At 37.2% G+C, this 15,148-nt stretch overlaps 1 protein-coding gene across 2 annotated transcripts in view; it reads right to left on the bottom strand.

The window, feature by feature from the left end:
- The window catches only part of LOC133866008 (serine/threonine-protein kinase STY8-like), a 31,545-nt gene extending 16,642 nt beyond the window's left edge, over positions 1-14,903 (bottom strand). Inside the window, exons 1-9 of one of the 2 annotated variants that reach the window (XM_062302557.1) lie at positions 14,425-14,903; positions 13,056-13,170; positions 7,722-7,834; positions 7,439-7,546; positions 3,956-4,028; positions 3,667-3,777; positions 3,096-3,146; positions 497-636; positions 310-417 (exon numbers count right to left, since the gene is read on the bottom strand). In XM_062302557.1, the coding sequence (XP_062158541.1) occupies positions 310-417; positions 497-636; positions 3,096-3,146; positions 3,667-3,777; positions 3,956-4,028; positions 7,439-7,546; positions 7,722-7,834; positions 13,056-13,170; positions 14,425-14,609 (1,004 nt within the window). In that variant the 5' untranslated portion in view covers positions 14,610-14,903. The remainder of the gene's footprint in view (positions 1-309; positions 418-496; positions 637-3,095; positions 3,147-3,666; positions 3,778-3,955; positions 4,029-7,438; positions 7,547-7,721; positions 7,835-13,055; positions 13,171-14,424) is intronic. The other variant, XM_062302556.1, reaches the window with a different exon arrangement.
- Positions 14,904-15,148: the final 245 nt, after the last annotated feature.

The following is a 15,148-nucleotide window of genomic DNA, read 5'->3' on the forward strand; positions in this document are numbered from 1 at the left end:
TGATGTACTATGTTTACTTTTATATTATTATTATATTGGAGGGCACTTACGTAATTGTATAATTTAATGCTAATATAAAAAAAACATTAGTAGAGTAAGAACCTTAAATTTGATCCTCTCTTTCTGAAAGCCTATCTCTCCTCTCTTTTCTTCTATATTCTTCAATTAAAAATGTCATGTCAACTTGGAGAATGATTACGTGCTACTAAATAGTAATATAATTTCTCACCAAGATGCATCAGAAAAGCAATCAGATTTGAATTTAAAGTAAAACATGAATTACATACTAACAGTTGATAAACTATTCACCTTAGAATTGCCACTTCTTGAGCAAACTCATCCTCCAAAGCATCATTCAAATGCTCAGATCTAAGAATCTTAACAGCAACATCTTGATTAAGATAAACTCCATGATACCTTCAGATAAAGAACAAAAGAGTGGTAAGTGTCATAAAGAGAACTATTTTCTTTTGTGGGGGGGAGGAAGATAACTTACAGATCTCCACAAGAACCAGATGCAATTCTTTCTCCTATCTTCAATAATCTTCTATCTATTTCCCAATCTCCAGATTTTGCTTCTGTTGCCAATGCTTTTTCCACAGCTGAATGAGAACTTGAAAAACGAGACCATGATCCCTATATTTCCAAAGAAGGATATTTATTACACTTCTATTGGCATTCATCTTTCACTTATATGAGAAGAAAAAAAGATCAAATAGATCGTGATAGAAGTGCTCTACTGGGGCCAGATGATGACCAAAAAGCAAAGGCACTATACATCACAACTACACTAACCAACATCTAATAATGGAAAATTGGAGAGATCAGCTCAGTAACTTCAGAACATTAATATAGTCAAACGAGTAAAACGACAGACATGAACAGTACACCCAATAGTGGCTCCATCAAGGGCTTTATAAGATAAGTGAAGGTACAAGTGTGATTGGGGATTTGAACCCAAACACTCAACATTAAGAAGTCATACCCCCCAACCACTAGACCAAGAGAGTTCAATAATGTTTGATAAGATATACAGAATACATAGACACTAACATATTTTATGGCACAGTAGTAATTAAAATCATGTGAGTCAACATCGAAAAAAAAAAATGAAAAGCTGGAAACGTCTATGTAATATTTCAATGATATCGTATTAATTTTTTAAAAAAATTACAACCAGATTAACAAGGAGATAAGAAGAGATGATGGACCAAAAATCTGAAATAGGGAAAACAAAAACTTATGCTGTTACATTTTAATACATGCAACAACCTAGAGAGAGAGAGAGAGAGAGAGAGAGAGAGAGAGAGATTCAGGATTGGTGAGCACTGAATTAATTTAAACTATAGGGTTTACTTCTCAGCCTTAAAATCCATACGATAGTAATAAACTAAGAAGATCCTATGAATTGAGTACCAAATAGGACATCTCCGTTTTAAAATTTTGTGATTAAGGTGTTTAGACAACAAAGAAAGAAGGGATTAAGGGTAGTAAACCATGGACAAATATCTGAAGCTTATACCTTATTACTGAGGTAACCTAAGACAACTTTTGATCCATGAATCATTACGGACATAAGCCATAGGTGTTATTATCATGAGTTAGAACCAATTGTATTAGAGGTTGCCAAAAGTGAGCAGTGCCCCCCCCCCCAAAAAAAAAAAAAAAAAAACTAGTATCTTTGTGTCACTTACCCGGTTACTAGTTAGGTGCTTTCTCTTGTATACTTCTGGTATACTTAGGGGTAGCTTACTCTTTTAATAAGACCAGTTTATTATTTATTAAAAAAAAAACTTACCCGGTTACCCCTCTAATTTGCTGCAACTCGGATCCTATTTTAAAGTTTGGTGTCAATTTACCTCCTCCATCCAAATCAACCGTTAAGCTGGATTCAAAACAATATGTAAACTGACTAAATTACCCTTTTATGAGAAAATGGAGTCTGAAATGTTTAAAGGAAAAAAAGGACCACGTCACTCCAAAAGTAATGTTTTGACTTTCAGAGCCATGGAGGAAGGTGAGGAGTATAATGATTGGAAGAAGATGCTATCTCTGCCTAACATAAAGTTGAAATTGTAAGCAAAAGGAAAAAACCAAAGCACTTAATTGCCAAAAAAAAGGCTAATAGATTCAAGCATCATAAACAGCTCCATGTGGCCCAGTACCCAGATAAGAAAATATAAATTATAGTGACAAAACCCTATACTATGACATTGTAGCAATACTTAGTAAAATCTTTAGATAGTACCCAGCGGTGTGATTTTCAGAGCCAAAAAGTGTTGTTCCAGAAAAAAGACAATGCTGTCCGTAATTAAGTACTTATGATTAGCTTATAATAGACTTTGTGATCAAACTGGAATTCCTCAAACTGATAAAACTAACTGCTAACATTTAGCATTTCAGATGAGAAGCACATAGTTATGCGTGATACAAACATATTAGCCCCTTTGTATGGACTAGGCAGTAACCAATTCATGCGTTAGATCCTTTTCCCTTTATTCACCTGCCAAATGCAGCAAAACACAATCCCTCGGACCCTTCACTTCAGATTGGTGAAACCGTGTCAACACAACATGACATTGTCAAGGTAATAGGTACTGACTACTGAACACTCAAAAATGATCAAAATCTTTCTGAAATGTATGGATCCAATACTTGGACCTGCACCTGCACCTGCACCCATCTACTTTTTCTGATAAATTAGAGAATTTATTCAAAAAGTGCAACAAGATGTGCAATTATATGGTGGATCTATACCCTAGTCCTTTCAACAAGAGCAGCAGAAAATAGCAATTCTGAGAGATAAAGAAACAAGGAAAAATATTATATCTAGGAAAAATATCCCAGGAAAGTCCTCTTAGTTGGACCATTTTAACTTCTTTATAGAAGGGGCAGCACCGACACCTTTTCAAGACTCATATGAAAGGTGATGTGCATGTACACTTGATATTAACTGGTTTTATGGTTTTATGATCACTGAGCACAAAAATCAAAAGCCATAAAGAACAATTCATCCAGGATATGATTTCAAGATCCAAAAATAATCTAGAAATGAAACCAAATAACTAAATAATGATCACAAAGAGACACATTACCTCACTTCTAGCAACTGCATTTTCCATAGCTTTATACAAACCATCTGCATCCTGGCCACAACATTGCAAAGTCAGCAACATTTGGACTCAGCAAAGATCCCTGTCATAAAAGAAATATAATCACAATGCTCCTTAATATATTACAAGGTCACTTTCCTGGGATAAGCCACAATTTGTTTAATTTAACCAGTTTGAAACACAAACATGATAGATACATAAAATGCAAGGGCTTGAAATATTATTGTTAAAACTTCAATCTTGTATGACAATGCCAAAGAAGTTCAATAAGAAGCTGAAAAATAATTACTGATACAACAAGTGTTTGCTGCACATAGGCAACAAGTAATAACATCACTGAAACCTTTTTTTTTTAGTCTTTTAAATGGCATCAGAAGTGAATAAATAAAACCACAACAAAGTGCGCATCCACCGATGTAATGGTATATGGCAATGACACTAAGGAATGATAATAACTAAAAGCATCATAACAAGAAATATTAGGGCATTAAAGTTGAAGAAACAGCAAAGAGAACTGATAGGAGTAATAAAACAACAGAGAATGACAAAGTACCTCAAAAGGCCACCCATCCACCACAAAAACATCAAGGGAGTAGCCGTCAGTTGTTGAGAACACATGTGCTTCACGGATATTCAGTCCTATATCCGAAAGCAATGCAGAAAGCTAGAACAAAATAACACCTGGTTATAAAACGTCATAGTCCTGATGTTTTTCCAGTCACTTCATGAGGATTGCCAGTTCATGGAAGTATAAGACAAGACAATGATGAAAATAAACTGAAATTAAGTCTCCAAAAATTAATACGATTTTTGATATCACTATATTTACTTCTAAAATATACCTGACTAAGAAGCTTGGGCTTGTCAATGGTAGAAAATATTACTTCATGTACCGGAACATGTGAAAGTTCTTGCCTGCATTGTATTTCACCAATGGTCAACTACGTTACTGATAGATGCTAAAAATGTGTGTGATATCATAATCGTACAGCCAAAAGTTCAGCTAAATAAAGACTAGAGATACTTCAGCCACAGAATAATTAAGAATAGTTAATGCAGAAAAAACTTGACGGGATTACGGGTCAGATGTATGCAAATATGCCTTCACAGGCATAATGGAACACAAGGCTCTACTATTCATGAAAGATACATATTCTGGATTTTTATGTGTTACATATAAAAGTAGCGGTTCAAACACATAATACTGTTCACACAATTTTAAATATCAGTGGAAGAGGCCTTAATTCACTAATTGAAAGCATTGTCGGAAAAAGGTAGTTGCACTTTTTCAAATTTCATCAACATTTAAAAGAATGAATAGATAGAACTCCAAACAAATAGTCCAAGTATACGTCTGCTCTCATAGTAATTGATCAAAAGAGAAATTCTATCCTCGTGTTAAAGTACAGAAACATAACAACCTGTCTTCTAAACTGTTCCTCCCACAAGTTATTCCATATTTTTCCTATTATGTTTTCATTTACACCGACTTTTGATTAGTTTTCACTAAAATACATAAAGAAATTTCAAAGTAGATTTTATTTTATTTTATTTTTTTAATTTCTAAAACAGATAAACACAGATATTATACAGAGATACAGACACGTGTTTATGACTAATCCAAGAATGTCGTATCAAATATGTTAATTGTTCATTTTCTTAAGGGATTTACACCTAATCCATTTTATCATTCCTGTTTCAACCCAAGAAATTCATAGCTTGGTTTGAATTGTAATAAAAATATATCAATCAACTTCCACGTTCTATTGATGTTAAGGTCATAAACAATGGATGCAGTAATGACATATATCACATGCCACACAACTTACTGCCAATAGGCTCCAAGGTCCTCTTTCATATGATGTGAGCATTGGTCATGTAAGGCTGTAACTATATGTAAAATTTCTATAAATTGAAAGTAAGATACTAAGACAATGTCACATTAAAGTAAATTGATCAGAGTAAGATGCAATCATAATCTGGTAAGTCGTTATCTTACCAGACTATGATTGCATTAAAATGATCTTTAACTGTCTTGTTCCTAATTATATCTTACTATATAGTTCTCAATTCTTGGTGTTTCAAAGCAAAATTTGAGGCCTTTCTCAATTTCAAAGAGTGAAACATTCAAACTGAAACTTAAAATTATGATAATATTGTGTCAAGCATGAGTAATGCAGAACGAACTTTTAATGAACCTAGCTGAGACACATGGTAGCCGGGGAAAACCAATTATCCTTTGTCGAGATGGCATGGTAGCCATAACATTTGTAAACCACTTCATGTACTCCCTGAAACAACAACATTGGATTGCAGCAGGCAGGCCAACTCCCAGAGAGAGGCCTCACTAAACGCCTAAAAGTCATCTAAATACAGAGAAAAGAGATTACAGATTCAGGAAATTGATTGACAACCACCGACAACTACAACCACCAAAGAAATAACTGACCGCCTCTACAGACGTGGCCAACTACCACTACAACACATAAATGACCAATCAGAAACAATCAAAGACCACTGCAACACAAGAGATTTCACCACATAACCGACAGACTTTTCCAGCCAGCGCACACAGCCACTGACTGCCCTGACCACAGACAATAACCACCACAATGATGAGGCCAATAACTACGGCATCTCCACTGTTACAGTGATGACGTCGTCATCGACCTCCAACCATGGGCATCGGGCCTAAGCCTTCAACCACAGCACCGCTGAAAACTGCAAGAAAGAAGACAAAGAAAAAAGGACAAACTAGGAGGGACTGGACTCTTTTTTCTTGCTTAATTCTTATGCTTTGATATCATGTCAAGATTACCGTTTTCACAGAGAAGCTCAGTATCTCTTTGGCCCTCACCACATGTTACTTTTTATAGGAGCAACATACATCATTCTAAAGAAAAGGACAACTGGTACAATGTTCTAGAAATAAGGACACCTAATGGGGACACCTGTCCTTTCTTTTATTACAATATTACCCTCATTCTCTAACAATACCGAACCAAATCTGAGGATGACCTCATGTATGAGCTACTAAAAGGAACTTTCATAACTCTACTTAATGTAGGAGAGAAGACTCAGAGACTAGATGGCACCAATCTGGATACAGGAGACACTATGCCACAATACGAACACAATGATATGTCAAATATTAAAAATTTAGGAGATGTTACGCTGGGATACTTTAATTAATCAATGCCAAAATACATATTATACTAAATTTTAGTTTTAAAGATAAACAACATTACTAAAAGACATAAAATATGTCTAAATAATTACACTAATTAAGAGCTATTACTTACAAAGAGATAGAGTGAGAAAGAGAAAAGGCGTGAGTGAAAAAAAACATAGAGAAGTATTGTTCCATTATCCAGGAGTATCCATATTGATACGGCTGCTAATTTGAAGTATCCGTGCTTCCCAGGTCAGAGAACTTCTCTCCCCACCCCACCCACCTTCCCCCCCAACCCCAAAACATAGGGCAGTGACATTTGCTTTATTGGTAGTACAGGCACAGATCTAAATAGTGAACGTCCTAAGCATGTTAAATTGTTAAACCTTTAGTACTATATCCAGGCACTGTCTTTGTCACACTGACAATGCTTCAATATTACTTTTCATTAGGATAATAATGGTTACTGAAGAAAGAAAACCCCTAAATTCTGAGTACTAAAAAGCAATGTATTGGAAATTATTGATGAACTAAATATTAAAACCACCTTCCTAACAAATAGTTAGGTTAATGGGTAATAGCAGTGTGACGTAAGCGACATGTATTTCCATCAAGTCACGTCACTTTGTGGGGCCCAATAGTTTTTCTTCTCCTTGTAGAAGAATAACTCTCTGTGTTAGCCAACTTGCTAATTTTTCTCCCGCACAACTTATATTCCCTCAACTAGCCAATTTTGCACAGCAATATAAACATCTCATTCGGCCATTCACTGAGAATTGAAAAGAGAGAATGAAAGGGAGTGTGCAGCAAAAAGTGTCTCATACTTTTGTGGTGTCGCAGAGCACAGAGAGAATAAGAGAAAAAATTATTTTTTATCAGAATTTTCTTCTGTGTAAGAGTGAGTTTTGGATGTGTTGGGGCTTTGGGTTTTGAATGGTTTTTCTCTTTACTACTCTTTGTACTCCTTATGATAGTGGATTTTCTTTTGGTCGTCTCTGCCACATAAATCTTGGTATCCTGTGTGATTGGCTTGTTTTATTCTGTTCTTTTTTGCTTTGTTGTGATCCAAAAAATCATTTGTCACAACAAGCATAGCCTTAAATCTTCAGAAATAACAGAGAAACAGAATAAATGCTAACATTTGCTCAGGTACCTTCTGGAAAAATTCCCTGTAAGATATCTCTCCTCCATGTCTCTGGTATCCAAATTTAGGTCCTCAAGCTTAGAGCAAGGTTCAAAGTCAGTCGCACAATCCCTGATTCTAGTTACAGAAATGACATTAATAAGTAACAGGAAAAAAAAACCACAACTTGAAAAGAAGTGCACTCACTGGAACCCCTACCAGGAATGCAAATATAGTACCATTTCATTGGTTTTTTTTTTCCTTTCTTTTTCAGGCAGCACTCACATAAGTAAAAGCAGCATACATTAAGTACCTCTTATGTGATGGCCCGGCTCCTTCATTTTCAGTATCACAAGATGGCCTTGGGGTAGAGAGAGCACTTACAAATTGTTGATCATCATTACCATCTGTTCTAGTAAAAGTATTCTACCCAGCAAGACACAGAACCAAAAAGAAAAAGAAAAAAAGATGAAGAAATAGAGAAGCCAAGAAAAAAATAATAGAGCTAAAAATGTTAAATTATATGGCTTGAAACAGAATAGAAGAGAAAACCAAAAATTGATAAATAGTGGGTAACAATATATAGATGTTCATAAGAGTATGATTGTTCATAGTTAGATTACAACATGGTAGACCAGAATTCTGAACTTAAAGGTGAACAAGTATATGCAATTAGATTAGGGCAATATTACTAACATAAATCAAACTGAACAATACTCGAGTAAAGGTGCATATGACATGTAAATTTTGATTTGTTCCACAAAGGTTTACCATATAAAGATTACTCTTACCAATCAATCAAAACAAATAAAATATCAGGTATCAAATGTAGAAAATAGGCAAACTTTGAGGTTGAGAAGTAGGGCTTAGGTAACAGAATTTCCAAAAACCTATAATAACTGTTGTTACAAATAATTTTTCAGATCACAAAGAAGCAAAAAATAACAGAATTAAAATAAACAAATCACACAAGACGTCAAGATTTACATGATTTGGCTTAACAAGCCTACTTCGACAGGGATGGCCATAAGAAAATCCACCATCAAAAGATGGAGTACAAATAGTAACAGGGAGAAAACAACTCAAAACCCAAAATTCCAATACACCCAAACCTCACACTTGACAAAAGAGAATTATAACAAGATAAATATTTCTCAAAATTCTCTATGTTGTGCGGCACTACAAAAGGTGAGAAAAACTGAAGCTGAGCGGCGACGCAATCTCTCTTTTGCTCTCTATTTTTTCACACACAAGCGGTGCGGCTTTATCTCTCATTCTTCAGGTTGTGCGAATAGGAGCTTTATAAAGAGATGAAAGGCAGTTAACAAATCTCCCAATTCTGACAGAATAAGGACTGACAGTCAGACTATGTGATTCCCAAACCATTATGAGAGACTAAAAAACCGTGAGCTAACATAATTCTCTTTCAATGCTGCTGGGTCACACTAAGAGACATGACTTGATAAGAAGTCAAGTAACATTACAAATCTTCACCTTGACTTGAATTCCATCAAGTCTCCAATGCAGATCTCCTCCATGAAGTCTCCTCCAACACCTCTAAGGGTAGTCATAAACTACAAACACCAATCAAGTCCAAGCAATGCTTTAACTTGAGAACCAAAATTGGTTTAATCAACATGTCCACTGGATTTTTTGTCGTGGCAATTTTCTTCATTGTGATATTACCTTGTGTCACAACCTCCCAAAGAAAATAATATCTAACATCAATGTGTTTGGTCCTCTCATGATATATTTGATTTTGGGTCAACTGTATTTCGCTCTGCCTATCGCAAAAAACTGTAGTCACCAACCCCAAGTTACTGACTTTTGGTCAACTGTATTTCACTCTGCCTATCGCAAAAGACTCTAGTCACATTCTGCTGCAACCCCAAGTCACTAACCAAACCTATTAGCCAAATTGCTTCTTTCACCACCTCTACCGCTGCCATATGCTATGCCTCTGTGGTGGACAACGCAAATGTCGACTGTAATGTCACCTTCCACTAATGACATACACAGTTATCATCTACTTCTAGTGTAACCATGTCCAATCAAAAAGTTGTCAAAGCGCTTGTACCACTGACTCAGAGATTGTTTCGAACCGTTTAGTAATCTCCTTAACTAATAAACACGATCTTCTTTTCCTACAACAATAAACCCATCTGGTTGATGCATATCGATAGTTTCTTCAAGCTCACCATGTAGAAACGTTGTTTTCAAATCAAATTGCTCATGCTCCAAATCAAATAAAGCAACCATGGCAAGCAACATGTGAATAGAGCTATATTTCACAACAGGAGAGAAAACTTCATTAAAATCCACACCCTCTCTAACTATAACCCTTTGCCAAGAAACGTATCTTGAACCTAACATCCTCTACCCCTGGGAGTCCTTCCTCGCCTCCCTAGAAATATACTCCAATTTTGCCTCTAATAAACATACAATGTCCACCTTCCAATTCCTGAGAAGCCCTCTAATCCTCAACCTTTTATCCTTCACATTCAGCCCTCTTACATTCCACGATACTAACCTTGGTTTCATAATGAACAATTAGAACCCCTCCCCTTTCCTTTACCTCTATTAGAGTGCCCTTCCTTCTTATCATAATTAACTGAACAATCCAATCTCTTTAACTCACAGTCTCCTTCAGTCCTTGGCTTAAAACTTAACTCTTAACGCATTACCCACAAAATTCTGATGTCTACTTGCTTCAATCGCAGAAAACTCTGCCAATATTTGATCCTCAAAACCATCACACGATAACCCTAACATGACAAAAATTCTTCACCCTTTCAACCACCCAATCTAAGGACACCGAATTTGGAACACCCAGTTCTTCAACCAAAGCAAGCAGATGGACTATTATCAATTTGCTTACCTAAACCTCCTCCCCAAAGACATTCACCAGAGCCAAAGAAGGATTATTCATGTCCCCACACAAGGCTAACGAATTGTTATTTGATTCAACTACATTCGAATCATATTCCTACACCTCTTGAACAATCTGACCCCCTATACTTCCCTCCCCATGCTCATCCTCCAATGGTACCAAAGCAGTTCCTGGCCCTCCACTCAACAAAAGCCTTCTAAACCCTTCACCATCTAACACCTGAAGTATACTATGTCTCCCCCTCCCCCCCCCCCCCCCCCCCCCCCCCACAAACTTTGACTCTCCCAAACTAGTCCTTGACCCATCCTCATATTCAACTTCCGAAGGAATCCCCTCAAACAAAAATCCACTCACTTGAATAGTTAACCCCATGTCACTGACACCCTTACATCCTTCGGCCTTGTTTGTACAAACCCGAGATGATCTCACCTTTTCTACTGTTGTCCTTTGTGTCGTAACCACCCTTGTCAAAGCACCCATAACTTCTTCGGCCTTGTCTAAACAAGACCCAAATAAATGTTTCAGATGCTTCTGCCAGCTTTTTCTGACCACTAACCACACTTGCTGCTGTTTCCCTCCTTTCATCTTTCTTATTCAAACAAAGGCTAACATTAGCAACAGTTTATTCAACTACTCATTCACCAACCTAACTCCATCATCGAAACCCTCCTAGTCTCCAGCAATCGCCTCAACTAGACTTAGTTCAGCTGGAATAGCCTCCTTCTAAATAGACTTGCTCGACCCAGCACTCGAAACCACCCCATTTTTCTTCAGAAACAAAGCACGTACTCTATTTGTTTGACCCGTTGTTGGTAAACAGCCTCCATTTTCCTAGCCGACCCTTCACCATTCTTCGACAAGCTCGGGGCTTCCACACGGATATTGGAAAATGCCTTTTCCTTGTTCAACCCAATATTAATAACCCCTTTCCCACCAATTCCTTTTCCCTCCAGCCCATTTCGCTTCCTAAATCACACAGGCCCGACCCCTTATGCCCCATCGGGCTGTATATCTTGTAATTTCGGCTTAACCTTTAACATGTCAGTCTCAAGCCCACCTTGAATATGACCCGCTTCCAGTTTCCTAAGCCATTTGTCTACTTCCCTTTTAATTGAAACCGACATCTCTTTAACAGTGCTGAAATCAAGGAAATTTTCCTTGTCAATTGAAGGGAATGTCCCAGTATCACCGCCAACTTGATTTCCGGGTAACTTCAAAAAATATTTCTTACCAAAACCACCCATCTTCCTCAACGTTTGGTTCTCAGCATTATCCAAACTCTCTCTGCTTAAATTTTCTATTTCCTTCTCATGTCCCTTCCCTACCAGAGCCTCCATAAATGTCCGCGTACCCTCATCCACCAATCACGTCACCGATGGAAGACCATATATTTTCTTGATCCTGCTTCTAGCATCTCCAGAAGGCTAAAAAACTAACCACCTTCCTCGACAACGCAGCACAACCCACCCAACCTCTTCCTTCTATGCCCTCCGGAATAACTATGAAGCTTCTCCACCCGCCAACGCCATACTTCGATAACTCCAAGAACCTTCCAAGGCCATTTGCACGCCTCTGTGCAACACATACTATGCACCCAGACCTAACCGACCTGTAAAACTCTCTCAACTCTATCCCTCTAATCAATTCTAAGATGGTACTCTTTCAACTCTGCAAAAAATTTTATGGATACAGTATCATCTTAGAATCAAAGACAATGCTGCAAGGATTCTTCCAAGATTCCATAAGTTACTCTAGATCACTGGTGTATTAATCTCATCAAAGTAAACATACAGCAATCTGATTTCCCGTGTTTGTTAACCAGACAGTTATAGCACCCTCCACATTCACTAAGCTGCTTTTGAAATTCTAGCTAAATGAAACCAAGTCACTGATAAAAGTGACAGACACGTATAAAATCATAGCCAGTATAAACATTAGAAGTAAACTCATTGCAGATCATAAATCCTACACCAAGCCACTGTCTAGCCTGACATTTGTTATCTTTATGGTACTCAAAATAATGCACAATCTTTACCTTTTTTCTTCTTTTCCTTTTCCATTTCAGACCCTCCTCCATTCTGGTATTAATTAGTGGTCATGATACACTATTAAACATGATTTTCAGTCTTTCTTGTTACCCTTTGGATTCACAGGGAAATCAGTAAGGTAACTCACCCAATGCAGAGTGGAGTTCACATCCACTGCCACCAATGCACCTAAGACATTTGGCATTAGTGCCTCACTGATTGCAGGCTATTATTTCCAAACCTACACCCCTTTTCACTGACTTGCCACTCTAACTTGCTAAGATCCACATAAAATCACCAACTCTTTGTCCATATTGCTAACCAGATTTTATTATATAATCCAATTTCTGGGGAGTGAATGTATAGTAATTACATGCATACATCTTTGTCACTGTAAAGTGCTCAGATGTTATGCTATCTAATACTTTAGCAAGTGTTGAGGCTACACAGATTTAGGATCATAAGCATATGTCTATATGTGTACATCATATGGGAAAAAAGAACTTGTGTAAATCGCAATTTGAACTTTGCTCATATTTTTCTTCTAATGATTATTCAATGTAAAAGACAAGTAGAAGGAACCAATCAAGCCATCTTATCAAAAAATTTGATATTGCATAACAAAAGTGTAAAAAAAAATATATATAGGTTTCCCTCTTTAACTTGAAGCAAAATTGGTCAACAAAATATTTTCCAAACATAATTGTTTGAATCCGATGAAAGGTTTCACCTCCAAGAAACGGATATGATATACAGGTCGCTTCTCTGGGTCCTTTGCCAATGCAAGAATCCTTTGATGTAACAAAACGTCTTCCACTCTATCAATATTTACGTCAAGTCCATAACTGACAAAAAAGAAAATGCACGGCTATAAGTTTATCACCCTAGAAGACAAAAGGCTATATCCAACGTTACATATTTAATTCACTCTTGGAAATATTTTCCTTAAACTTAAAAAAATAAAAATTAAAAAAAAAAAAAAAAAAAAAAAAAAAAAAAAAGCAGCAAAATGTTCCTCCATGTGAACACACATCTGGCCTCTTTGTTGGTTGTTTATGGGTTGCTTGGATAAAAACCTATTTTGAGTTTAGAGACCTGCTAAACAGTCTAGAGTTTCAGGAAAATGTTAAAACTAAGACAAATTGCTAGGGAATTAGCGAAAGACAATGGTGGAAGTGGGATTTATATATTCCTATGGCATGCCAATTAGGTCCTCCGGTCTTGAATTTTAGACAGAGGATAATGAAGATGCAGCCCTTCCTCTCAATTCCAAACTGTCCAGAGTTCTTCATATCAACGATTGAAGTTGCCTACTAGCAAGATCTGAAAGTTTTGAATTTTTCATAGAGACACAGAGTACCTTTAGTTAGGGCATTTTCCACTGAACAAAACCTGGAAGCTATCAGAGGGAAACTTCCTTTAGCTCCCTGAATTAATATTATCTGGCTCCCAAGGGAAATCCTTACGCTTGCACTTGTAGCTTAGTTGGTTATTAAAGGAAATCAAGGGAAATATTCCTTGCACGTCTTAAGTGCTTTATAAAGAGGGATCACTTGTACAATGGCTTTCCAAGACGTATTTCAATGAGAGTTTTACAGCCGAGTTTGATTTTCAGACGACCATGTTACGGCAGTTCTGAGTTGACTTGGGATATAACAAAAATGAAGGGCACAAGCTGTCAAGTCTTATTATGTTCAGCAACTCAAGAAATCAATGTTGTACCAATCAGCAAGTCACTACACCCCCAGAAAGTTTTAAGAGAAGAAGAAGAAACATGATAATCAAAACTATAAGCAAGATAGCATTCCACAAACAGGATGCAGACATATATTCCAAATGATCGAATCCGAATATCATCTACAGCTACTCCGAATCTTACATTCAAAATAAACCACTAACAACTTAACACCTACCTACCTAGCGACAGGCGCGCACACGTATATACACTCCGAATCGACTCACAGAGTGATCGCAATCAACTTTTACAGCGTTAAAGGCACTCGAAAATTCGAGAACGAAGAATTGAAATCTAAAAAGACAAGAAAAATAACGAAAATAGAAACTAAAAAAGTGAATTTAGAAGCAATCACAACGAGTACCTTTGAGGCAAGCGATTGAAGTGAGCGTCCAAGAGCTCGCGAAACTCCGGATTAGAGACGACCTCGTCGAGCCCGCTCTCCATCAACCGATTGTACACGTCGTTTCGCACATCGGTGCTGCTGAAGCCTCCGCCGAAGCTCCTCGGCGGCGACGAGCTCTCTCCCACTCCTTCGATCAAATCCATGCGGTTTCGCGGTATGTGTCAAGCAAGGAGCTGAGATTTCATGGCCGAGAAAGTGAGGGAAAATGAGAGAAAGTGCGGTGAGAGGCAGAGGATCTTTGACTACGGGTAGAATCTAAAAAGACAAGGGAGATGTTTGGAGTTTTGTAGGAAGACGGAGGGTGTTTTCGTCGTAAAAATTGTAGCAGAGAGAACGGGAGCCCAACTGCTACTACTTTCTATAGAGAGAGAGACGTTTTGGAGAATGTCAGGAAGTTAGTAGAGAGAGAGAGAGAGAGAGAGCCACTGTCCTCGGTGTAGAGGTAGACAAGTTTTTTTTTCCTATAAAAAAGGAAATTTTGGTAATTTAATTAAATCGATTGTGCAGAATTTAATAGAAATAAAAGAGGTGGAGTGGATAGGGTTGTGAATTTTCGGGAATTAAAATTTATAGGGCGGGTCCAAGATTGAAGGAAATTCACGAGAAGGCCATTTTGGTACCAAAAAAACTAAAAAGCGAAGGAAAAGGGTCTCGTGCCGTCACGCGCCATTTAGGAAATGGC

The sequence above is a fragment of the Alnus glutinosa genome, chromosome 4 (genome assembly GCF_958979055.1).
Source record: "Alnus glutinosa chromosome 4, dhAlnGlut1.1, whole genome shotgun sequence".
Lineage (NCBI taxonomy): Eukaryota > Viridiplantae > Streptophyta > Magnoliopsida > Fagales > Betulaceae > Alnus > Alnus glutinosa.